Source organism: Salvelinus namaycush, chromosome 41 (genome assembly GCF_016432855.1).
Source record: "Salvelinus namaycush isolate Seneca chromosome 41, SaNama_1.0, whole genome shotgun sequence".
Taxonomy (NCBI): domain Eukaryota; kingdom Metazoa; phylum Chordata; class Actinopteri; order Salmoniformes; family Salmonidae; genus Salvelinus; species Salvelinus namaycush.
Window position 1 is genome coordinate 19,377,108 of NC_052347.1, and position 26,458 is coordinate 19,403,565.

The following is a 26,458-nucleotide window of genomic DNA, read 5'->3' on the forward strand; positions in this document are numbered from 1 at the left end:
CAGACACGGCACCCACAAACCAGGCCGCCTGCGTGGGCGGGAGGCGCTGGATCCGGCACGGCGGTTCACCCAAGCTGACAGAGCGCATCTCTCAACCGGCGCGAGGAGCCAGAGAGCGGCTAGCTCACAGACTCTATTTCTATGGGCCAGCTCAAGCATGTGTGCCGCGGCCGTGCCCAATTCAACCCTACCCCCACCGCTCCTCAGAAGTCTCTCTTGCTTGTTGACTGGGGGAAGGATCCACCCGGGAAGGAAATGTGTGTCACATGGATGACAGTGCGTGCAATATGTATTATGTATGTGGCTATTTGAGAAGTGCACAATGTGTATGATGGGTAATGTCCAATGTATGTATTATGCTGAATGTGTAATGTGCACTGTCTATTTTGTATGCGTCAGTACTGTGTGTCTAAGACAATTTTCCTGTCGGGGACATTAAAGTTCATCCTATCCTAACATCATGTCCTATAAATCACTGCATTCCACTGGCCAGCTTCAGCACCATGGGCAGCTCGTTCCATTGTTCCGTTAAACTGCTGCAGGGCCAATAGCTGTCTGTGGTGCTGAAATGGTCCACAGCATCAACCCTAATTCACAGCCCTCTCCTGGGGGACGTTTTAGTTCTAGCCCTGCACTAACACACCTGACTCAACTCACTAATTACCAAGCCCTTGAGTTGTTGAATCAGGTGTGTCATGTATTTACCAAGCCCTTGAGTTGTTGAATCAGGTGTCAGCTATTTACCAAGCCCTTGAGTTGTTGAATCTGGTGTGTAAGGTATTTACCAAGCCCTTGAGTTGTTGAATCAGGTGTCAGCTATTTACCAAGCCCTTGAGTTGTTGAATCTGATGTGTCAGGTATTTACCAAGCCCTTGAGTTGTTGAATCAGGTGTCAGCTATTTACCAAGCCCTTGAGTTGTTGAATCTGATGTGTCAGGTATTTACCAAGTCCTTGAGTTGTTGAATCAGGTGTCAGCTATTTACCAAGCCCTTGAGTTGTTGAATCTGATGTGTCAGGTATTTACCAAGCCCTTGAGTTGTTGAATCTGATGTGTCAGGTATTTACCAAGCCCTTGAGTTGTTGAATCTGGTGTCAGCTATTTACCAAGCCCTTGAGTTGTTGAATCTGATGTGTCAGGTATTTACCAAGCCCTTGAGTTGTTGAATCTGATGTGTCAGGTATTTACCAAGCCCTTGAGTTGTTGAATCTGGTGTGTCAGGTATTTACCAAGCCCTTGAGTTGTTGAATCAGGTGTCAGCTATTTACCAAGCCCTTGAGTTGTTGAATCTGATGTGTCAGGTATTTACCAAGCCCTTGAGTTGTTGAATCTGATGTGTCAGGTATTTACCAAGCCCTTGAGTTGTTGAATCTGATGTGTCAGGTATTTACCAAGCCCTTGAGTTGTTGAATCTGATGTGTCAGGTATTTACCAAGCCCTTGAGTTGTTGAATCTGGTGTGTCAGGTATTTACCAAGCCCTTGAGTTGTTGAATCTGGTGTGTCAACTATTTACCAAGCTTTTGAGTTGTTGAATCTGGTGTGTCAGTGCAGGGCTAGAACAAACGTGTCGACAGTCTGGTGGTCCTGCAGTAGAGGACTGGAAATAAGGGGCTAAAACAGGTATCAAACTATGGACAGTTCTATTGGCCTGGAAGTTGTTCAATTGAGCAAGGAACTGTGGTCATTTTCAGCACCACGGACAGTTCTATGTGTCTTCTAGCGCAGGTATGTGTCCAAATAACCATACTAGTGTACTAAATCATTTGCGAAAAAAGAAATTTATAGTATGTGAAATTTCGAATGCATGATCTAATGCTCAAATGCATGATCTAATGCTCAATTGCATTGACTCCCATCATTCGTTCATTTTGGTACAGTGCGTCAATTTATCTGATTATCAGCTGTTGTCAAACACTTGAGTCGGAAAAACAAGTGAATTCTAGTAGATTAAATGCCGAAATGACTATGCAGTTTAAGTATGTAGTAGCCTACGCTGGTATGGGTATTCGACCTACGCTGGTATGGGTATTCGACCTACGCTGGTATGGGTATTCGGACCCGGCCTGTGTTTCTTAATTCTGAGGTGCGTTCAGTTCGCTTGAACTTTTACTACGTTTCGCCAAAACATTCTTGTACGTTCTTGAACAGACTTAGAGGGATGTTTGCTCCCCTTTGGTGGGTGTGCGACGTGTGGCTTGAAACAATGAGTGACGTGGCCATGCTCACAGCGTTCCCCAACCCACAACCCAACGTTTTTCAACTGGTCGTTCAGTACTTGCAGAATCTTGAATGGTTAAGGGAACTATCCATGGTTCTGACATGGTCCAACACAATAAATAGGGTGAATTTTGAATGGGTAAAATATTGGTAGTGTTGGTATTTGTAAGGGTTGGGGTTAAGGTAAGGGTTAAGTTTCCTCCCATGGCCTTTCTACCATGTTTACACTGTAAAAAGTAACTGCCTAACTCATTAAATTAATTGATTAGTGGCTACTCAAACATCTCCAACTGTAACGCTTGTCGTCTGGAGGAGAAGAGGACCAAGGTGCAGCGTGGTAAGTGTTCATATTCTTTAATCCAATACGCAACACTAAACAAAACAACAAACACGACAAAACGAACAGTCCTGAAATGTGAAACAAACACTAACACAGGAAACAACCACCCACAACACACAATGGAAAACAGGCTACCTAAATATGGCTCCCAATCAGAGACAACGATAAACAGCTGCCTCTGATTGGGAACCACACCAGGCCAAACGCATAGAAAACAAACAACTTCGAAAAAAGAACATAGACTGCCCACCCCAACTCACGCCCTGACCAACTTAACATAAAGACATAAAAAAGAAACTAAGGTCAGAACGTGACAGTACCCCCCCCCCCCCAAAGGTGCGGACTCCGGCCGCAAAACCTGAACCTATAGGTGAGGGTCTGGGTGGGAGTCTGTCCGCGGTGGCGGCTCTGGCGCGGGACGTGGACCCCACTCCACCATAGTCTTTGCCCGCTTAAGTGGGCAGCGACCCTTGGGCAGCGGCGACCCTCGCCGCCGACCTTGGACTGGGGACCCTTGCAGCGGGCCCCGAATAGATGGGAGACTCCGGCAGCGCCGGACAGGCGGGAGACTCCGGCAGCGCCAGAGTGAAGGGCGGCTCCGGCAGCTCCTGACTGACGGGCGGCTCTGGCAGCTCCTGACTGACGGACGGTTCCGGCAGCTCCTGACTGACGGACGGCTCCGGCAGCTCCTGACTGACGGGCGGCTCCGGCAGCTCCTGACTGACGGACGGCTCTGACAGGTCCTGACTGACGGGCGGCTCTGGCAGCTCCTGACTGACGGGCGGCTCTGGCAGCTCAGGACAGATGGGCGGCTCTGGCAGCTCCTGACTGGAGGGAGACTCCAGCTGCTCCGGACAGGAGGGAGACTCCGGCTGCTCCGGACAGGAGGGAGACTCCGGCTGCTCCGGACAGGAGGGAGACTCCGGCTGCTCCGGACAGGAGGGAGACTCCGGCTGCTCCGGACAGGAGGGAGACTCCGGCTGCTCCGTACAGGAGGGAGACTAAGGCTGCTCCAGACAGGAGGACGACGCTGGAGGCTCCGGACAGGAGGACGACGCTGGAGGCTCCGGACTAGAGGGCGTCGCTGGAGGCTCCGGACTAGAGGGCGTCGCTGGAGGCTCCGGACTAGAGGGCGTTGCTGGAGGCTCCGGACTAGAGGGCGTCGCTAGAGGCTCCGGACTGACGTCCTTCGTTGGAGGCCTCATGCCATGGATCCTCACCGGAGGCTTCGTGCCATGGATCCTCACTGGAGGCTTCGTGCCATGGATCCTCACTGGAGGCTTCGTGCCATGGATCATCACTGGAGGCTTCGTGCCATGGATTATCACTGGAGGCTTCGTGCCATGGATTATCACCGAAGGCTTCTTGCCATGGATTATCACTGGAGGCTTCGTGCTCAACACTGTGCTCAACAATGATTGGTTACAGCTATACCTCCAGTTACTGCTAGAGGGATGAGCACTGTGCTCAACAATGACTGGTTACAGCTATACCTCCAGTTACTGCTAGAGGGATGAGCACTGTGCTCAACAATGACTGGTTACAGCTATACCTCCAGTTACTGCTAGAGGGATGAGCACTGTGCTCAACAATGACGGGTTACAGCTATACCTCTAGTTACTGCTAGAGGGATGAGCACTGTGCTCAACAATGACTGGTTACAGCTATACCTCCAGTGACTGATAGAGGGATGAGCACTGTGCTCAACAATGACTGGTTACAGCTCTAACCCCAGTTACTGATAGAGGGATGAGCACTGTGCTCAACAATGACTGGTTACAGCTATACCTCCAGTGACTGATATAGGGATGAGCACTGTGCTCAACAATGACTGGTTACAGCTCTACCTCCAGTTACTGCTAGAGGGATGAGCACTGTGCTCAACAATGACTGGTTACAGCTATACCTCCAGTTACTGCTAGAGGGATGAGCACTGTGCTCAACAATGACTGGTTACAGCTATACCTCCAGTTACTGCTAGAGGGATGAGCACTGTGCTCAACAATGACTGGTTACAGCTCTACCTCCAGTTACTGCTAGAGGGATGAGCACTGTGCTCAACAATGACTAGTTACAGCTATACCTCCAGTTACTGATAGAGGGATGAGCACTGTGCTCAACAATGACTGGTTACAGCTCTACCCCCAGTTACTGATAGAGGGATGAGCACTGTGCTCAACAATGACTGGTTACAGCTATACCTCCAGTGACTGATAGAGGGATGAGCACTGTGCTCAACAATGACTGGTTACAGCTCTACCTCCAGTTACTGCTAGAGGGATGAGCACTGTGCTCAACAATGACTGGTTACAGCTATTCCTCCAGTTACTGCTAGAGGAATGAGCACTGTGCTCAACAATGACTGGTTACAGCTATACCTCCAGTTACTGCTAGAGGGATGAGCACTGTGCTCAACAATGACTGGTTACAGCTATACCTCTAGTTACTGCTAGAGGAATGAGCACTGTGCTCAGCAATGACTGGTTACAGCTATACCTCCAGTTACTGCTAGAGGAATGAGCACTGTGCTCAACAATGACTGGTTACAGCTCTACCCCCAGTTACTGATAGAGGAATGAGCACTGTGCTCAACAATGACTGGTTACAGCTCTACCCCCAGTTACTGCTAGAGGAATGAGCACTGTGCTCAACAATGACTGGTTACAGCTATACCTCCAGTTACTGCTACAGGAATGAGCACTGTGCTCAACAATGACTGGTTACAGCTATACTTCCAGTTACTGCTAGAGGAATGAGCACTGTGCTCAGCAATGACTGGTTACAGCTCTACCCCCAGTTACTGCTAGAGGGATGAGCACTGTGCTCAACAATGACTGGTTACAGCTATACCTCCAGTTACTGCTAGAGGAATGAGCATTGTGCTCAACAATGACTGGTTACAGCTATACCTCCAGTTACTGCTAGAGGGATGAGCACTGTGCTCAACAATGACTGGTTACAGCTATACCTCTAGTTACTGCTAGAGGAATGAGCACTGTGCTCAGCAATGACTGGTTACAGCTATACCTCCAGTTACTGCTAGAGGAATGAGCACTGTGCTCAACAATGACTGGTTACAGCTCTACCCCCAGTTACTGATAGAGGAATGAGCACTGTGCTCAACAATGACTGGTTACAGCTCTACCCCCAGTTACTGCTAGAGGAATGAGCACTGTGCTCAACAATGACTGGTTACAGCTATACCTCCAGTTACTGCTACAGGAATGAGCACTGTGCTCAACAATGACTGGTTACAGCTATACTTCCAGTTACTGCTAGAGGAATGAGCACTGTGCTCAGCAATGACTGGTTACAGCTCTACCCCCAGTTACTGCTAGAGGGATGAGCACTGTGCTCAACAATGACTGGTTACAGCTATACCTCCAGTTACTGCTAGAGGGATGAGCACTGTGCTCAACAATGACTGGTTACAGCTATACCTCCAGTTACTGCTAGAGGAATGAGCACTGTGCTCAGCAATGACTGGTTACAGCTATACCTCCAGTTACTGCTAGAGGAATGAGCACTGTGCTCAACAATGACTGGTTACAGCTCTACCCCCAGTTACTGATAGAGGAATGAGCACTGTGCTCAACAATGACTGGTTACAGCTCTACCCCCAGTTACTGCTAGAGGAATGAGCACTGTGCTCAACAATGACTGGTTACAGCTATACCTCCAGTTACTGCTAGAGGAATGAGCACTGTGCTCAACAATGACTGGTTACAGCTATACCTCCAGTTACTGCTAGAGGAATGAGCACTGTGCTCAGCAATGACTGGTTACAGCTATACCTCCAGTTACTGCTAGAGGGATGAGCACTGTGCTCAACAATGACTGGTTACAGCTATATCTCCAGTTACTGCTAGAGGGATGAGCACTGTGCTCAACAATGACTGGTTACAGCTATACCTCCAGTTACTGCTAGAGGGATGAGCACTGTGCTCAACAATGACTGCTAAGGTGGATTATAATGAGAAATCATCAAATACATAAAACAATGTTAAACATGAAGACACGACCACTGAAAATGACTAATCACAACTACTTAGTACTTACACTTGAAAACACTTACTAATGAAGGTTAATTGAAGGGACCCTAAATTGTTATGTTCACAACAACAAATACTCATATTCAAGTAACTTCAATCGTTCTAGTTCAGAATACATAACGCAAATAAGTTAATAGAACACAAAACAGTTAAGTATTTCCAACTTTAAAAGATAACCATATGGGTGGTGATGTCACTTCATTACTTTAAGATTTGAACACTGCAATACTTTGAGTTGGGTTACTCGAATGGTTCTAGAAACGGGTTTCCACAAAATAAATGACAGTGTACAGTGTATAGAGACGACCTTGTTAGACCTAGATCTTGACAGTGGGTCACTCTGACCGCTGAAGGCACATCTGAAGAAAACATTGATCCACGCTTCATGTGATACCCAATAAGCGATAACAGTTAAGGTCGCGACGATATCGGTCGTCTTCTTTCTCCCACAGGAACGTTGTCTCACCATCAAGTTTGTATATTGACCAGATGATGACTCCAAATATGGACTAATTGGCAGGTCGCCCTTAAGTCCACGTCCTCTTGATCATTTACCATTCAAAGCTGCTGCTATATCGGGCGGCAATCAATTAAAACCTATGATAGATCACACTGGACCGAGGCTTGGAGGGCTGCTACGCCACTTCCGTTCTGTTCTCAAAAAGACCAGCACCAACACAACACGAAGAGCAGAAAGTAGAAACCACAAATACAAAGTCGTATTCATTCATATAGTCACAGGGTCTTTTTAGGCATATATACACTCCATTTCATTTGCACATCATGTAGCCTGAGTTGTGCATTTGATTTCAGAATGCCCGGCAATGGCAATGGACGAGGGACATTAGGGACGGCGGCACCTTGAACATTAGTGACATGCATGCCGGACTGAAGAGAGAGGGAGAGGGAAGAGCACTAGCACCGGCTCGGATCCAGAGAGAGAGAGAGGAATGGGGGTGGAAGAGCGAGAGAGACAGTAGAGGAAGAGCGAGAGACGGGAGAGGGAGAACTTCGTCCATTAATTTCCAAATGTCTGCAGCTAAGAATAGCCTGTCGACGTTTCTCTCTGCACGTTCCCTAACGCGCGCGCGCGAGCTCTCTCTCTCTCCTTCCTCGCACTCGCACACACACACACACACACAGGATGCCACACATCTCCCCCGAGACGCGCGCACGTGCACGCACACTCGCTCGCTGTCTCACGCCAGGGGGTGCAGATGTATCCCCTCGCGCGAGCTACACACGCCAGGAGAGATGCACCCCCCCCCCCACCAACCTCTTCCTCCCTCACCAAAACACACATAGCTCACACACAAGGCTGACCTTGACATAGTTACCAGGTCGTTCATGAAATAGCAATAAAAACAAACATAATCATCCATCTATCTCGACCCCCCACACTCTCACACTCCCCCCGAGGATCTCTTTCACCACAGAGGTATTTTACGCATTATTTTTTCCATTGATGTGTGCTAGAATGTGTGTATGACAGGGACAGGCATCATGAATCCAGGGCTGGGCATATGGCTATAGCTCCTAAAGAAATCAGGGCTCACCTCGCCGTGCACGGGTCTGGAACTTGAACGAAGGGGAGCGAGTCTGTGAGTGGGGGCTGTGTGCGTCATGTGCTGCAGCGCCTGGCGGCAACACACACATTGGCTACACACACAGGTTTCGGGACAGAGATTTTTTCAGGCATTCAGCGCTGAATTGATCGGCTCTAGTCGCTTAGTAGCCTATAGTCCAAAATACTGGCTGATCTGGACGGAGACAATTTCGTGTTCTGATCTCTCTTTTTTTTTTTTTTTTTTTACATTTCTAGTCATTTCTACTATTTCTAAAGAAAAAGGGGTGCTATTTCCTCCCTCTCCATCCATCCATTCTTCCATCTTTCCCTCCCCTAAGGGACGCTGGACGGATAGCCGAGGAGGCCGTGGAGCGCACTTGTTCACGAAGGAGAGAAAGAGGACGGGCAGGACACTGTTTCTTTCCAGCGGGCAGAGGTACTCTGCGGGGCGGGGTTGGTGTTCGACTTTCACGGCTTCTGCACTGCGCTCGACCCGCTTGTGGAGATCACGATGACTGGTGGCAAGACACCGGAGCGGTGGCGGATGCTCCCCACTCCGCTATGGTGATGTTGCCCGCGTCCAAATGTCCCCTCCTCGGATGAGACCACGTATGAATGGACGGCTGTGCAGGTGATGGAGAGAATATGATCATTGTGTCGAGGGGGACATCATTTAATTGTTAAGAGAAATTCGATTCAGCGCTAATATTAGCCTACATTATATTACAAACCACGACGGATTTCAATTAAAGATGATTATTGAATGCAAATAAGAAAAATCAACAATTGTCACATTTATCCTTTTCGTGTATAAGGATGCCAGTTCATCTTTGCGCGCGTGTAAAGCGAGTGTGAGGTGGTGGGAGACAAATTAGCCAGTGTACCAAACATTGCGGATGTTACAAAATAAATAAATAATCATAGATGTTAGCTCTTTTTTCCCAAAATTTCTGGTGTCTGAAACGTACCATGGCAACCACGACCAACATGCCCGGTTGAGGGGAAAAACTTGGTGGATTTATTTTCTTATTTTTTTATTTTGATAATCTGATTTATTTTAATATTGTGCTGTGGTCATGATGACAATTCAACATTATATCTTCAAGCGAAGCACAAGAGGCTTCTGACGAGCCTGTCGCACCGTGGAAATGGTTCGGGATAAGACGATGGAGCAGCCATGAAGAACATGAAACATTTATACTAACTCATCTTGGAATGTCCCCAATCTGATATTCCCAATATCCCCAAAGAGCCTTGCTCTTCTTTTTTGGACATCTAAAAACGAACTGAAGAGGAATTGTGAAGCCTACTGCACTGATAGTCGTGCAACAAGCCAAGCTATCCAGCTCACCCCCACCCACGTTGCATTTTTTTACACCCGCACTTGACCATTAGCACTAACGCACCGACAGAGACCAAAGCCTACATGGCGTCTTCATCTTGTAAAGGCAGCACCATATAGGCTACCGTCCCCGCAACTCTCCCCCTGTGCAAGAAGCAGAATAAAACAGTTGTGTGTATGAGCAGTCCTCAGGCAGATGGGATGTAATGTTGTGTGGTCGTGCTGAGCATTCGCCTCCTTCTCAGCTACAGCTGCTTTGTAAAGATTTGGTGTCCAGAGAATGGCGCGGTTCGAAAACGAGATGCCGTCCAGGTATGGCGGTGGCCACGGACCAGGGCATGGGCATGGACCTGGAGGCCCTGGCCGCGGCGGCAGCCGGCAGGGCGGCCCGCCTGGAGGCCCCGGGGGCCAGCGGGTCTACAAGCAGTCCATGGCGCAGAGAGCCCGGACCATGGCCTTGTACAACCCCATCCCGGTGCGTCAGAACTGCTTCACCGTCAACCGCTCGCTATTCATCTTCAGCGAGGATAACTTTGTGAGAAAATACGCCAAAAAGATTACAGAATGGCCATATCCTTTACATGTTTCTCATCACTGTGTAACATAACATCAGTGCTAAACCCCGAATATCAGGTAGGCTCACTGTACTTGCAATGTTATTATCCTAATGGGAAGATGATCTAATGATTGGACCTATCTATGTGACTCTACCATTAGCCATTCAGGTAGGGCATCATTAGGCTAGTGTGAGCATGTAATGACGACAACATAGCCTACTAGACAACAACACTCAGAGATAGAGAGAGAGGGAGAGAGAGAGAGAGAGAGAGACAGAGAGAGAGAGAGAGAGAGAGAGAGAGAGAGAGAGAGAGAGAGAGAGAGAGAGAGAGAGAGAGCGAGAGAGAGAGAGAGAGGAGAGAGAGAGAGAGAGAGAGACAGAGAGAGAGAGAGAGAGAGAGAGACAGAGACAGAGAGAGAGAGAGAGAGAGAGAGAGAGAGAGAGAGAGGGAGAGAGAGAGAGGGAGACAGAGAGAGAGAGAGAGAGAGAGAGAGAGAGAGAGAGAGAGAGAGAGAGAGAGAGAGAGAGAGAGAGATGTTTGTAGTGCAGAGTTGCTGGTTGCTGAAGTCAGCATGTTCAGTCTCAGGGAAAACAGTGAAGGGGAAGGCAAGGAGGGAGGGAGAGATTATACTGCCACCATTTCCGCTTAGACTGAGAGAATGGAGTGAACTGGGCCTTGTCCTTATCAGCACACATATCTCTATGTTTTCATTGATGGATCATGCCTGTGGTGTGTTGGAGTGTATGTGTGTGTGCCTGACTACCTGTGTGTGTGTGTGTCTTGTCTGTGTGTCCGTGTTTCCCCCTGACTGTTTGTGTGTGTGCCTGCATGTGTTTTCTCTCTGTGTGTGTGTGTGTGTGTGTCTTGTCTGTGTGTCCGTGTTTCCCCCTGACTGTTTGTGCCCATCTGTATGTGTGTGCCCACTGTGCCCATCTGTATGTGTGTGCCCACTGTGCCCATCTGTATGTGTGTGCCCACTGTGCCCATCTGTATGTGTGTGCCCACTGTGCCCATCTGTATGTGTGTGCCCACTGTGCCCATCTGTATGTGTGTGCCCACTGTGCCTATCTGTATGTGTGTGCCCACTGTGCCTATCTGTATGTGTGTGCCCACTGTGCCTATCTGTATGTGTGTGCCCACTGTGCCTATCTGTATGTGTGTGCCCACTGTGCCCATCTGTATGTGTGTGCCCACTGTGCCCATCTGTATGTGTGTGCCCACTGTGCCTATCTGTATGTGTGTGCCCACTGTGCCCATCTGTATGTTTGTGCCCACTGTGCCCATCTGTATGTGTGTGCCCACTGTGCCCATCTGTATGTGTGTGCCCACTGTGCCCATCTGCATGTGTGTGCCCACTGTGCCCATCTGTATGTGTGTGCCCACTGTGCCCATCTGTATGTGTGTGCCCACTGTGCCCATCTGTATGTGTGTGCCCACTGTGCTCATCTGTATGTGTGTGCCCACTGTGCCTATCTGTATGTGTGCCCACTGTGCCCATCTGTATGTGTGTGCCCACTGTGCCCATCTGTATGTGTGTGCCCACTGTGCCCATCTGTATGTGTGTCTGCTACTATACTGCCAGTCTTAGTGTTATTTTTTATTTAAAAAAATATAATGTTCCTTAATTATTTTCCCCTATCCCTACCACCCCTCTCCTAATTGGAGTAAACTAATGGACAACAACACTTAGGCTTCTACTTCCACTTTATACATTTTTACAGACACAATGCACCTTACAACAGTTATCTTTTGTTAGTTTTTAACCCCATCCTTCAGTCTTAGTGTTACCGTAGCACCATTTTGGGAGAAACGGGGAGTGATTTGGGCAATGTCTGTTCTCCTGTTGGAAGCTGTGAGGCTGTCAGGACGAGAGAGGAAAGTAGAATAATGATTGCATTGATCTGTAGTGATGGGTCAGAAATGATACACTCTAATTGGCCTGCTGCTCTGGCAAATGGTCGAGATAGTTTTAAGGCTTTTGAATCGTATCTGTTCAATTGTTTGAATAGAGATTGAACACAGATGTGTGTAAAATATTTCCAATACATGTACTGTATGAGCGTGTGCGTGAGCTTGCCTCTGTACCGTTTTGAAAAAGGGATTTTGAATATGTATTGAATGGATTGTGGACATTGTCTCTTCCACACCCGCACACCCCTACCTGGTTCAGATGGTTTTGTCCTCTCTGGTTTTGTTTGAACATGCTGGATGTTGATCTAAGTGTGTTCAGGGTAATAGTTTAGCAGTGTCTCATCTTCTTCCTCTATCACCCTTTCTCTCTTCTTCTCCACATCTCCCTCTCTTCCTACATCTCTCTCTCCTGCTTTTCTCTCTCCCCTCCATTCCGTTGCTTATTTGAGCTGTTCTTGCCATAATATGGACTTGGTCTTTTACCAAATAGGGCTATCTTCTGTATACCACCCCTACCTTGTCACAACACAACTGATTGGCTCAAACGCATTAAGAAGGAAAAACCATGAAATAACACATATGGAATCATGTAGTAACCAAAAAAGTGTTAAACAAACAAAACATTTACAATTTGAGATTCTTCAAAGTACACACCCTTTGCCTTGATGACAGCTTTGCACACTCTTGGTATTCTCTCAACCAGCTTCATGAGGTAGTCACCTGGAATGCATTTCAATTAACAGGTGTGCCTTGTTAAAAGTACATTTGTGGAATTCATTTCCTTCTTAATGCATTTGAGCCAATCAGTTGTGTTGTGACAAGGTAGGGGTGGTATACAGAAGATAGCCCTATTTGGTAAAAGACCAAGTCCATATTATGGCAAGAACAGCTCAAATAAGCAACCAGAAACGACAGTCCAGCATTTCTTTAAGACATGAAGGTCAGTCAATCTGGAAAATTTCAAGCAGTTTGAAAGTTTCTTCAAGTGCAGTCACAAAAAACATCAAGCGCTATGATGAAACTGGCTCTCATGAGGACCGCCACAGGAATGGAAGACCCAGAGTTACCTCTGCTGCAGAGGATACGTTCATTAGAGTTAATGGCACCTCAGATTGCAGCCCAAATAAATGCTTCACAGAGTTCCAGTAACAGATACATCTCAACATCAACTGTTCAGAGGAGACTGCGTGAATCAGGCCTTCATGGTCGAATTGCTGCAAAGAAACCACTGTTAAAGGACACCAATAAGAAGAGACTTGCTTGGGCCAAGAAACACGTGCAATGGACATTAGACCGGTGGAAATCTGTCCTTTGGTCTGATGAGCCCAAATTTGAGATGTTGGCTGTGTGTGTCTCTACTGGAGTTGGGGTTATCCCACCAGATTGGCAGACTAACTTGGAGAGAGGAGTGTTTCTGTTCTCTTCATAGGCCGGGTGTGAGGAGGAGGGGAGGACAGGTAGCATGAGAAATGGAGGAGGAGAGGAAATGAGTGGAGTGTTGTCCTCCTCTGTTCATACTCACTGCAGTATCAGGAAGAAGGAGGAGAGACTGAGAGGGGAAGAGAGAGGAGGAGAGAGACAAAGAGGAAGAGGAAAGAGGTAGATTGAGATGGTAGAGACTGAAAGATAGAGAGTGACAGAGAGAGAGCAAAAGAGAGAGAGAGAAAGAGAGAGAACAAAAAAAGAGAGAGAGAGAGATAGAAAGAGAGAGGGGGGGAGCTAAACTGCCTGTCTGTGTCTAAATCATTTAAAATGGAGCGGGAGAAAGATAAGGAAGAGCTGTATGAGCTAAGACCAAGATACCACGGCAGATCACAGACACGCACACACACTTTTGGGGTTTACCACAAAAAGTAATGCTACTATTTTCCTCTCTCGCTCCCTCTCTTACTCCCCCTCTCCCTCCCTCTCTCTGCATGCTGACTGATAGGATGTGAAGTTTTATATTTTCCTCTCATGTTCCTTTACCTGTACTTCCTTTCTCTTACTCACATCCAATCCATCACTCACTCTATACTTTTCCCTCTTCTTCCTTCCAATCCATCACTCTCTCTTTACCTCCTCCTCTCCTTCCTTCCTATCATCACTCTCTCTTTACCTCCTCCTCTCCTTCCTTCCTATCATCACTCTCTCTTTACCTCCTCCTCTCCTTCCTTCCTATCATCACTCTCTCTTTACCTCCTCCTCTCCTTCCTTCCTATCATCACTCTCTCTATACCTCCTCCTCTCCTTCCTTCCTATCATCACTCTCTCTATACCTCCTCCTCTTCTTCCTTCCTATCATCACTCTCTCTATACCTCCTCCCCTTCTTCCTTCCTATCATCACTCTCTCTATACCTCCTCCTCTCCTTCCTTCCTATCATCACTCTCTCTATACCTCCTCCTCTCCTTCCTTCCTATCATCACTCTCTCTTTACCTCCTCCTCTCCTTCCTTCCTATCATCACTCTCTCTATACCTCCTCCTCTCCTTCCTTCCTATCATCACTCTCTCTTTACCTCCTCCTCTCCTTCCTTCCTATCATCACTCTCTCTTTACCTCCTCCTCTCCTTCCTTCCTATCATCACTCTCTCTTTACCTCCTCCTCTCCTTCCTTCCTATCATCACTCTCTCTTTACCTCCTCCTCTTCTTCCTTCCTATCATCACTCTCTCTATACCTCCTCCTCTCCTTCCTTCCTATCATCACTCTCTCTTTACCTCCTCCTCTCCTTCCTTCCTATCATCACTCTCTCTATACCTCCTCCTCTCCTTCCTTCCTATCATCACTCTCTCTATACCTCCTCCTCTTCTTCCTTCCTATCATCACTCTCTCTATACCTCCTCCTCTTCTTCCTTCCTATCATCACTCTCTCTATACCTCCTCCTCTCCTTCCTTCCTATCATCACTCTCTCTATACCTCCTCCTCTCCTTCCTTCCTATCATCACTCTCTCTTTACCTCCTCCTCTCCTTCCTTCCTATCATCACTCTCTCTATACCTCCTCCTCTCCTTCCTTCCTATCATCACTCTCTCTTTACCTCCTCCTCTCCTTCCTTCCTATCATCACTCTCTCTTTACCTCCTCCTCTCCTTCCTTCCTATCATCACTCTCTCTTTACCTCCTCCTCTCCTTCCTTCCTATCATCACTCTCTGTTTACCTCCTCCTCTCATTCCTTCCTATCATCACTCTCTCTATACCTCCTCCTCTCCTTCCTTCCTATCATCACTCTCTCTATACCTCCTCCTCTTCTTCCTTCCTATCATCACTCTCTCTATACCTCCTCCTCTTCTTCCTTCCTATCATCACTCTCTCTATACCTCCTCATCTCCTTCCTTCCTATCATCACTCTCTCTATACCTCCTCCTCTCCTTCCTTCCTATCATCACTCTCTCTTTACCTCCTCCTCTCCTTCCTTCCTATCATCACTCTCTCTATACCTCCTCCTCTCCTTCCTTCCTATCATCACTCTCTCTTTACCTCCTCCTCTTCTTCCTTCCTATCATCACTCTCTCTATACCTCCTCCTCTCCTTCCTTCCTATCATCACTCTCTCTTTACCTCCTCCTCTCCTTCCTTCCTATCATCACTCTCTCTTTACCTCCTCCTCTCCTTCCTTCCTATCATCACTCTCTCTATACCTCCTCCTCTTCTTCCTTCCTATCATCACTCTCTCTATACCTCCTCCTCTCCTTCCTTCCTATCATCACTCTCTCTTTACCTCCTCCTCTCCTTCCTTCCTATCATCACTCTCTCTTTACCTCCTCCTCTCCTTCCTTCCTATCATCACTCTCTCTATACCTCCTCCTCTCCTTCCTTCCTATCATCACTCTCTCTTTACCTCCTCCTCTCCTTCCTTCCTATCATCACTCTCTCTTTACCTCCTCCTCTCCTTCCTTCCTATCATCACTCTCTCTTTACCTCCTCCTCTCTTTCCTTCCTATCATCACTCTCTCTTTACCTCCTCCTCTCCTTCCTTCCTATCATCACTCTCTCTATACCTCCTCCTCTCCTTCCTTCCTATCATCACTCTCTCTATACCTCCTCCTCTTCTTCCTTCCTATCATCACTCTCTCTATACCTCCTCCTCTTCTTCCTTCCTATCATCACTCTCTCTATACCTCCTCCTCTCCTTCCTTCCTATCATCACTCTCTCTTTACCTCCTCCTCTCCTTCCTTCCTATCATCACTCTCTCTTTACCTCCTCCTCTCCTTCCTTCCTATCATCACTCTCTCTTTACCTCCTCCTCTCCTTCCTTCCTATCATCACTCTCTCTATACCTCCTCCTCTCCTTCCTTCCTATCATCACTCTCTCTTTACCTCCTCCTCTCCTTCCTTCCTATCATCACTCTCTCTTTACCTCCTCCTCTCCTTCCTTCCTATCATCACTCTCTCTTTACTTCCTCCTCTTCTACCTTCCAATCATCACTCTCTCTTTACCTCCTCTCCTTCCTTCCTATCATCACTCTCTCTTTACCTCCTCCTCTCCTTCCTTCCTATCATCACTCTCTCTTTACCTCCTCCTCACTTTCCTTCCTATCATCACTCTCTCTTTACCTCCTCCTCTTCTTCCTTCCTATCATCACTCTCTCTATACCTCCTCCTCTCCTTCCTTCCTATCATCACTCTCTCTTTACCTCCTCCTCTCTTTCCTTCCTATCATCACTCTCTCTTTACCTCCTCCTCTCCTTCCTTCCTATCATCACTCTCTCTTTACTTCCTCCTCTTCTACCTTCCAATCATCACTCTCTCTTTACCTCCTCCTCTTCTTCTTTCCTATTCCATAGTGTTTCTTCCTCCTGAGTGGGTGTGTGTATGTGTGTGTTTGTGTACACTGAGTGTACAACACATATATTATTGTTTTTATTATCATTTTGTTATTCTAACGGTTATTACAATGACCACGGTTATTTTGGCTGACCAGTAACCGTCATCCAAAATTCCATGACCGTTACAGCCTTAATTATCCATAAGAAATGGAAACCAGGCTTCTCTGACCTGACTATACCTTTGCCAGGCCCACACTGAGTCTACAAAACATTAGGAACACCTACTCTTTCCATGACATAGACTGACCAGATAAATTCAGGTGAAAGCTATGATAACTTATTGATGTCACTTGTTTAATCCACTTCAATCAGTGTGCATGAAGGGGAGGAGACAGGTTAAAGAAGGATTTTTAAGCCTTGAGACAAATGAGACATGGATTGTGTGTGTGAGCCATTCAGAGGGTGAATGGGCAAGACAAAAGATGTAAGTGCCTTCATAACGGTGCTGGGTTTTTCACGCTCAACAGTTTCCTGTGTGTATCAAGAATGGTCCACCACCCAAAGGACATCCAGCCAACTTGACACATCTGTGGGAAGCATTGGAGTCAACATGGGCAGCATCCCTGTGGAAAGCTTTCGACACCTCGTAGAGTCCATGTTCCGACGAATTGAGGGTGTTCTGAGGGCAAAAGGGGGGATCCAACTCAATATTAGGAAGGTGTTTTTAATGTTTTGTCCACTCAGTGTATCTGTGTGTGTGTGCCTCCCAGGCCCACTCTGATTGCCTCATATCACTGACTACTGTCTACTGTCTGGTAACAGATGTGTGAATTGATCCATATTATGATTCCCCTGGGAAGGCTCTACTCTCTACTCTCACATACAACAACATGCTAAAACTGAACCAGGATCAGTATTTACAGGCAAGCTCAGGTTATCTGGCAGGTTGAAACTGACATATGAACAGTTCTAACCACAGTCATATTCCCTAGTCCCACTTAACGGTGCAGATTGTGCTACGTCATTCTGATGACTCAAGTTTGTGAGTTACGTTGAGTAACGTATCTGAAGTTAGGATTTCAATTTTATTTCAATTATTATATATTTTTTAATCTTTAACTCTGGATTGTTGGAAAATGACCCATAAGTAACCATTTCACTGTTAGTTTACACCTGTTGTTTACGAATCATGTAATAAATAACATTTGATTTGATTCTGCCTATAACTTGGTGTGAAATCTGAATATTCTGTGTCATTAGCTAGGTTTCCATCCGATTGGTGAGAGATTTTCATGCAAATCTAAAAAACAATCTGCACGAAGGAAATTGTCCCACCAGTGTTGTGTTTCCACCAAACGGACTTGTTGCGGATGAAAAGAAGTGCGTGATGACGTAGTGCACACAGAATGTACTTTTTCTCTTACCTTTTCATGTACCGAATAAAAAACCAAAGTTCAATGTCTTTCCATCGCATTTTCAACTCTACTGAGACGTGGTTATAGGTCAATAAAGGGTGTTACATCTGTCAAAGCTTGTGTATTTTTCCTACTGCTGTTTGTAGCTTATAGGCCCAATCCTAAATTGAGATAAGTGCACCTTTTGTGTAAATCCGACATTGAAGTCAATGGGACAATTGTGAGAGCATTTGACTTAAGCACAGTTAGCATTGGAGCCTATGTGTTTATCTCAGGATGCCTTATACTGTAGTCTTGTGTTTGGTGCCCTTGGTTGGGTGTATCTACTGTTTCCAGACCTCAGCTAGGTGGGGCTATCAGTCTCCTGGAGTTTCAGCTTAGTCATTGTTATATGACCTGTTATTATAACATTTCGTCCTTGTTCTAATCAATAGCAGATATAATGGCTATAGTGTGTTTGATTTGAACAGCAGCTTGTCCTGGATGGAGAGAGTTGACACTTTGCTCGGGGACAAACTGTGGTGCAACTGATACACACACAAGATGGAAGTATCTGGAAAGCCAGGTGAAGTGTGTCCAGCTGGTTCAACTTCTCCAGCCTCTACATCTGCGTTTGAGAGGATTAGAGAAAGGAGTGCGTGTGTGTATGTGTGTGTGTATGTGTGTGTGTGTGAGTTCGTTTGTGTCCCAGTGGATTTGACTCAGTGGATTTGACTTCAATCAATTGCAGACAAAGGGTAACCACCAAGAACTTGTGTAATTGAATCAGGTGTGTTAGTGCTGGGTTGGGACAAAAGCCTGCACACACGGCGTCCCCCCAGGATCATGCAGTAATGAAGCACAGCGGTGCAGTTGTTAGAACGTTTTTTTGTGTGCAGGGGTCAGGGGTCAGCAGCTCCAGTCTTCCAGCACCACATCATCTTTTGGTTTCCCTTTTCTCTCTGTAATCAGACTGAACCAGGTCTCCCCAGCCAATCCATCAATTGCATTCATAGATCAATTATTGATCAACAGGAATTTGGAACTGAAAGGAGCGGGTGTAGAGGTTGGAGAGTAGGTTAGAGAAGTGATGTGCTGCAGGGAGATACCGTGGCCCAAGCCCAGGCCTTGTGATCACATGTGTAGCTTACCAACCTGGCCTCAGGGCAATTTGTAACATTTGGTATGCAAATTTGTTTCCCTCCATTTAGTATGATATGTTATGCTATATTAGGTTACATCATGAATGGAATAGCAGTCGTACAATATCATACGAATTAGAGGACGTAGAGTATCGTACATCTTACCCGGTTATGCAATATCATACTATTTGGAAGACCTAACTTATCATACATGTTGGAGGTTGTTACAGCTCTATCTATTTGCTGTATTTATTGACTTATTTATTTATGAGGGCAAATCATACTCAATGAACTAGAGTATAGTACAAAAATAATGGGTATCAGAATAAAAATGTCTATAACAACAATGTAAATGACATCAACAATAACAAAAAGTTAATTGAGTATGATTTGCCTTCAAAAATAAATAACTAAATAAATACAACAAGTATTTTCCTGAGCCCTGGCTGCTTATTGCATAACAACAAAGGAGAATTTCAAGGAGAATTTACTTTGCTGGTTAGGAGAACTAACAACGAAGGTTAGGAGAATTTACATAACATGCTAGGTGAATTAGTTTAAGGTTAGGAAAATGGTTAGGGGAAGGGTTAGCTTAAAATTCGGTAAAACTTCATTTTAAGGGTACCTAATAAACCATTTATAAGGCACTTATAAATTGTGTGTTCACCATATATTAATCATTACTCCCACATTTGCAAATGTTAGTAAGCTAATTATTTTGTATATGTCATTAAACATCCTGTATTGTGTGCTTATTCTTATAACAGGTACTGCTGGAATGTCTTCCAATGGCAAACCCATCTTTTTGTGAGAAATTACACTGCTCACTCAAAACATTTCTAAAGTATTTCTAAAGTATAAATAGCGCTTACTTTAGATTAGGGACTTTTGTACAATTTCAGCCAGTAGTTTCGAAAGTGGTGCTCATGAGCCAAAACGATCCCCGTTTTTTCAGTACTATGTCATCCATTCTTTTACTACGTCTGCAATTTTATTTTTGTTATTATTATTAATTACATTTTTTGGGCAATTCGTATGAAATGTTACGAATCCAATTCATTCAATATGTTACGAATTGGTTGTTCTTAAGATCCAAGACCACATCTTTATGTAATGATTAGTAAATGGTTTATATATGCGGGAGTAATGAATAATAAATGGTGAACACACAATATATAAATGCCTTATACATTGTTCATTAGGTCCCTTAACATAAAGTGTTACCAAAATATTACAGTTGTCCCCGATAATGATGCGCGGGTTGACTTGGTTATATCCGCAGGGCGGGTTGACCTGGTTATATCCGCAGGGCGGGTTGAATTGGTTATATCCGCAGGGCGGGTTGAATTGGTTATATCCGCAGGGCGGGTTGACCTGGTTATATCCGCAGGGCGGGTTGACCTGGTTATATCCGCAGGGCGGGTTGACCTGGTTATATCCGCAGGGCGGGTTGACCTGGTTATATCCGCAGGGCGGGTTGACTTGGTTATATCCGCAGGGCGGGTTGAATTGGTTATATCCGCAGGGCGGGTTGACCTGGTTATATCCGCAGGGCGGGTTGACCTGGTTATATCCGCAGGGCGGGTTGAATTGGTTATATCCGCAGGGCGGGTTGACTTGGTTATATCCGCAGGGCGGGTTGACCTGGTTATATCCGCAGGGCGGGTTGACCTGGTTATATCCGCAGGGCGGGTTGACTTGGTTATATCCGCAGGGCGGGTTGACTTGGTTATATCCGCAGGGCGGGTTGACTTGGTTATATCCGCAGGGCGGGTTGACTTGGTTATATCCGCAGGGCGGGTTGACTTGGTTATATCCGCAGTTTACATATTTGCTTATTTAATTTTGTAAAACGAGCAGCTGACTGAAGAAAATGTGCATCTTAAAAAAAAAATATATATACTGTATATATAATATTGTTTTTTAAAATAATTTTTGCTATTCGAACAGTTATTACGATGACCACGGTTATTTTGTCTGACCAATAACCGTCATCCAAAATTCCATCACCGTCACAGCCTTTATTATCCATTAGAAATGGAAATTCCCCCAGTCTGAATACCAGGCTACTTTGACCTGGCTATAGCTTAGCCAGGCCCACCCATGTAATGAGTATCTGTAGCGTGGATATACAGTGCATTCGGAAAGTATTCAGACCCGTTGACTTTTTACATATTTTATTACGTTACAGCCTTATTTTAAAATGGATAAAATAATTTCCCCCCTCAATACACACAATACCCATAATGACAGTTTTTAAAAAACATTTTTGCAAATGTATTACAAATAAAATACTGAAATATCACATTTACAGACCCTTTACTCAGTACTTTGTTGAAGCACCTTTGGCTGCGATTACAGCCTCGAGTCTTCTTGGGTATGATGCTACAAGCTTGGCACACCTGTATTTGGGGAGTTTCTCCCATTCTTCCTTGCATATCCTCTCAAGTTCTGTCAGGTTTGGTGCGTTGCTGCACAGCTATTTTCAGGTCTCTCCAGAGATGTTCGATCAGGTTCAAGTCTGGGCTCTGGCTGGGCCACTCATGGACATTCGGAGACTTGTCCTGAAGCCACTCCTCCTGTGTTGTCTTGGATGTGTGCTTAGGGTCGTTGTCCTGTTAGAAGTTGAATCTTTGCCCCCGTCTGAGGTCCTGAGCGCTCTGGAGCAGGTTTTCATCAAGGATCACTCTGTGCTTTGCTCCGTTCATCTTTCCCTCAATCCTGTCTTCCTGTCCCTGCCACTGAAAAACATCCCTCTTGCATGATGCTGCCACCTCCAGAGTGACGCTTGGCATTCAGGCCAAAGAGTTCAATCTTGGTTTCATCAGAACAGAGAATCTTGTTTCTCATGGTCTAGGATTCCTTTAGGTGCCTTTTGTCAAACTCCAAGCTGCCTGTCATGTGACTTTTACTAAGGAGTGGCATCCGTCTGGCCACTCTAACATAAATGCCTGATTGGTGGAGTGCTGCAGAGATTGTTGTCCTTCTGGAAGGTTCTCCCAACTCCACAGAGGAACTCTGGAGCTCTGTCAGAGTGACCATTGGGTTATTGGTCTCCTCCCTGACCAAGGCCCTTCTCCCCTGATTGCTCAGTTTGGCCGGGTTGCCAGCTCAAGGAAGAGTCTTGGTGGTTCCAAGAACGATGGAGGCCACTGTGTTCTTGGGGACCTTCAATGCTGCAGACATTTTTGGTACCCTTCCACAGATCTGTGCCTAAACACAATTCTGTCTAGGATCTCTACAGACAATTCCTCCAACCTCATGGTTTGGTTTTTGCTCTGACGTGCACTGTCAACTGTTGGACCTTATTTAGACAGGTGTGTGCCTTTCCAATCATGTCCAATCAACTGTGTTTACCCCAGGTGGACTCAAATCAAACTGTAGAAACATCTCACGGATGATCAATGGAAGCAGGATTGTCATGGCCGTCAAAAGGAGGAGACCGAGGCGCAGCGTGGTATGCGTACATTCTTATTTATTTAAAAGAATGAACACTGAACAAACTAACAAAATAACAAAAAGAACCGTGAAGCTATATAAACAAGTGCTGACAGACAACTACACATAGACAAGAACCCACGAACACAAAAGGGAAAATGGCTACCTAAACATGATCCCCAATCAGAGACAACGACAAACAGCTTCCTCTGATTGGGAACCATATCAGGCCACCATAAACATACACATCACCTAGACCTACATACCCTAGACTTACAAAACCCCTAGACAATACAAAAACTAGCGTACCCACCCTCTTCACACCCTGACCTAACCAAAATATAAAGAAAACATAGATATCTAAGGTCAGAGCGTGACAAGGATGCACCTGAGCTCAATTTTGTGTCTCATAGAAAAGGGTGTGAATACTTATGTAAATATGGTATTTCTGTTTTTTATTTGTTATACATTTGCAAACATTTCTAAAAACCTGTTTGCACTTTGTCATTATGGAGTATTGTGTGTAGATTGATGACACTTTTTTTTATTTAATACATTTTAGAATAAGGATGTAACGTATCAAAATGTGGAAAAAGGGAAGGGGCCTGAATACTTTCCGAATGCACTGGGGAATGTACTGAGTGTACAAAACATTAGGAACTCTTTCCATGACAGACTGACCAGGTGATTCCAGATTAAAGCTATGATCCCGTATTGTTGTCACCTGTTAAATCCACTTCAATCAGTGTAGATGAAGGGGAGGAGACAAGTTAAATATGGATTTTTAAGCCTTGAGACAACTGAGACATAGATTGTGTATGTGTGGCACTCAGAGGGTGAACAGGCAAGACAAAAAATGTAAGTGCCTTTGAACGGGGTATGGTTGTAGGGGCCAGGCGCACTGGTTTGAGTGTGTCATGAACTGCAACGCTGCTGGATTTTCTAACTTGACGCAACTGTGTGAAGCATTTGTGTCAACATGAGCCAGAATCCCTGTGCAAAGCTTCCGATACCTTGTGGAGTTCATGCCCCTATGAGGCTGTTCTGAGGGCAAAAGGGGGTGCAACTCAATATTAGGAAGGCGTTCTTAATGTATGTAGTTCTGTCCTTGAGCTGTTCTTGTCTATTGATGTTCTGTATGATGTCATTCTGTATTATGTTTCATGTTTTGTGTGAACCCCAGGAAGAGTAGCTGCTAACAGTTAATGGGGATCCTAATAAAATACCAAATACCAAATACCAGTGTATATCATGTTTAGATAGGTAATGCTACTCTCTCTCTCTTTCTCCCTCTCTCTCTCTGTCTGTACCCTTCACTTTCACTACCCCCTCCTCTCTCTCTCTGTCTGTACCCTTCACTTTCACTACCCCCTCCTCTCTCTCTCTCTGTCTGTACCCTTCACTTTCACTACCCCCTCCTCTCTCTCTCTGTCTGTACCCTTCACTTTCACTACCCCCTCCTCTCTCTCTGTCTGTACCCTTCACTTTCATTACCCCCTCCTCTCTCTCTGTCTGTACCCTTCACTTTCATTACCCCCTCCTCTCTCTCTCTGTCTGTACCCTTCACTTTCACTACCCCCTCCTCTCTCTCTCTCTGTCTGTACCCTTCACTTTCACTACCCCCTCCTCTCTCTCTCTCTGTCTGTACCCTTCACTTTCACTACCCCCTCCTCTCTCTCTCTGTCTGTACCCTTCCCTTTCACTACCCCCTCCTCTCTCTCTCTGTCTGTACCCTTCACTTTCACTACCCCCTCCTCTCTCTCTGTCTGTACCCTTCACTTTCATTACCCCCTCCTCTCTCTCTGTCTGTACCCTTCACTTTCACTACCCCCTCCTCTCTCTCTCTGTCTGTACCCTTCACTTTCACTACCCCCTCCTCTCTCTCTGTCTGTACCCTTCACTTTCACTACCCCCTCCTCTCTCTCTCTGTCTGTACCCTTCACTTTCACTACCCCCTCCTCTCTCTCTCTGTCTGTACCCTTCACTTTCACTACCCCCTCCTCTCTCTCTGTCTGTACCCTTCACTTTCATTACCCCCTCCTCTCTCTCTGTCTGTACCCTTCACTTTCACTACCCCCTCCTCTCTCTCTGTCTGTACCCTTCACTTTCACTACCCCCTCCTCTCTCTCTGTCTATACCCTTCACTTTCACTACCCCCTCCTCTCTCTCTCCATCTCTCAGTCTTGCATTCTAGCTTTCCGCTGAACTATTCCGTTTTGATGGCAGGCTGGTACTGTATGTGTGTATTTCAGTGTGTATATATTTGTGTATATGTGTGTGTATATGTGTGTGTATATGTGTGTGTATTTGAGTATGTGTGTGTCTGTGTACGTGTGTTTGTGGGGAGCGGGGGGGGGGGGGTGACGTGGAGCAATGCTATTTTTAGGAGCCGGGTGCAGAGTGCGGAGAAAGAGAACGAGAGAGACAAAGAGGGAGAGCAAGAGAGAGAAATAACGAGAGACAGACAGACAGCAAGACAAAGACAGAGAGAGAGAAATAGATGGAGAGAGAAAAAGAGAGAGAGCATTGTTAATGGATGGATTCTTCATGCTCAACTTCTTTAGTCACATGGTCATGCTGCTACCAGACCAACCTGCTCTCTGTGTAGACTCCTGCCTCTACCTGCAGTACACACACACACACACACACACACACACACACACACACACACACACACACACACACACACACACACACACACACACACACACACACACACACACACACACTCGCACGCACGCACGCACGCACGCACGCACGCACGCACGCACGCACGCACGCACGCACGCACGCACGCACGCACGCACACACACACACACACACACACACACACACAGCATAACAAAAGGTGACAGTGACAAGTGTGACACAGGGGCATGAGACATATGGGCTAGAGAGGGCCAGAGTGAGGCCAGGCGCTGGAGGGACAGGTACAGCCACAGAGGCTAAGCACAGCTAAACTGAGGCTAGAGGTAGAAGGTATTATAATTTACAGCTAGAGACTGATACTATTTCTCCACTATCATATAACACCTGATGTACTGATGCTGGTGTGCATGGGGCAGTATATAATGTCAGCATACATACAGCATACTATACTATGCCTTTATTTGACCAGACAATCCCCTAGATGAGTCTTTCAAATCTTTCAAATGTCCAAATGGCTTTCTCTCCAAGTCTCTTTATAGCCAGGTGAAATCACTCGTTCGTTTTTTGTTCTTCCATTTGCCTCCCAGTCTCTCCTTTTGCCGTTCTGTCAAATAATGTCAAAGCGTTGCATTGTATAAGGAAAGGAGATGAGGAAAGGAGGTCATTTTAGACTATCGATTCCCAGCCATACCATGCGTATTATATAACAGAGGATGGAGAGAGAGACGGAGGGAGGAGAGAGGGGAAGAGGGATGTGACAGGGAAAAGGGGGAGGCTATATCAGTTAAGTTATTACCCCAGGCTCTGTTTGTCTCTTAGTGTAGCTAGTGACAGGGGAGAAGATGGAGGAGGCTGTAGCAGAGGGTCAGCACACACACACAGACACACACACATGCACAATGAAGTACACACACACTCATACACATGCACATCCACACACGTGTGCACTCACACAAATGCACATATGCACGCATGCATGCACAAACACAACACATATGCAGAGCACAAACATTCATCCCACATGAACTCACAGGAACATACATGTATGGAGAGAAATGGAAAATAGTTATTTGGGCCAGGGATACATTCAGCTTTGTGT

General features: G+C 46.0%; 1 protein-coding gene across 1 annotated transcript in view; it reads left to right on the forward strand.

Annotated features, from left to right (window-relative positions):
• The first annotated feature begins 9,798 nt into the window (after positions 1-9,798).
• Positions 9,799-26,458, forward strand: part of LOC120034271 (voltage-dependent P/Q-type calcium channel subunit alpha-1A-like) — a 114,254-nt gene continuing 97,594 nt past the window's right edge. The window contains exon 1 of the mRNA XM_038980777.1: positions 9,799-10,088. Coding sequence (XP_038836705.1) covers positions 9,799-10,088 — 290 coding nt within the window. The remainder of the gene's footprint in view (positions 10,089-26,458) is intronic.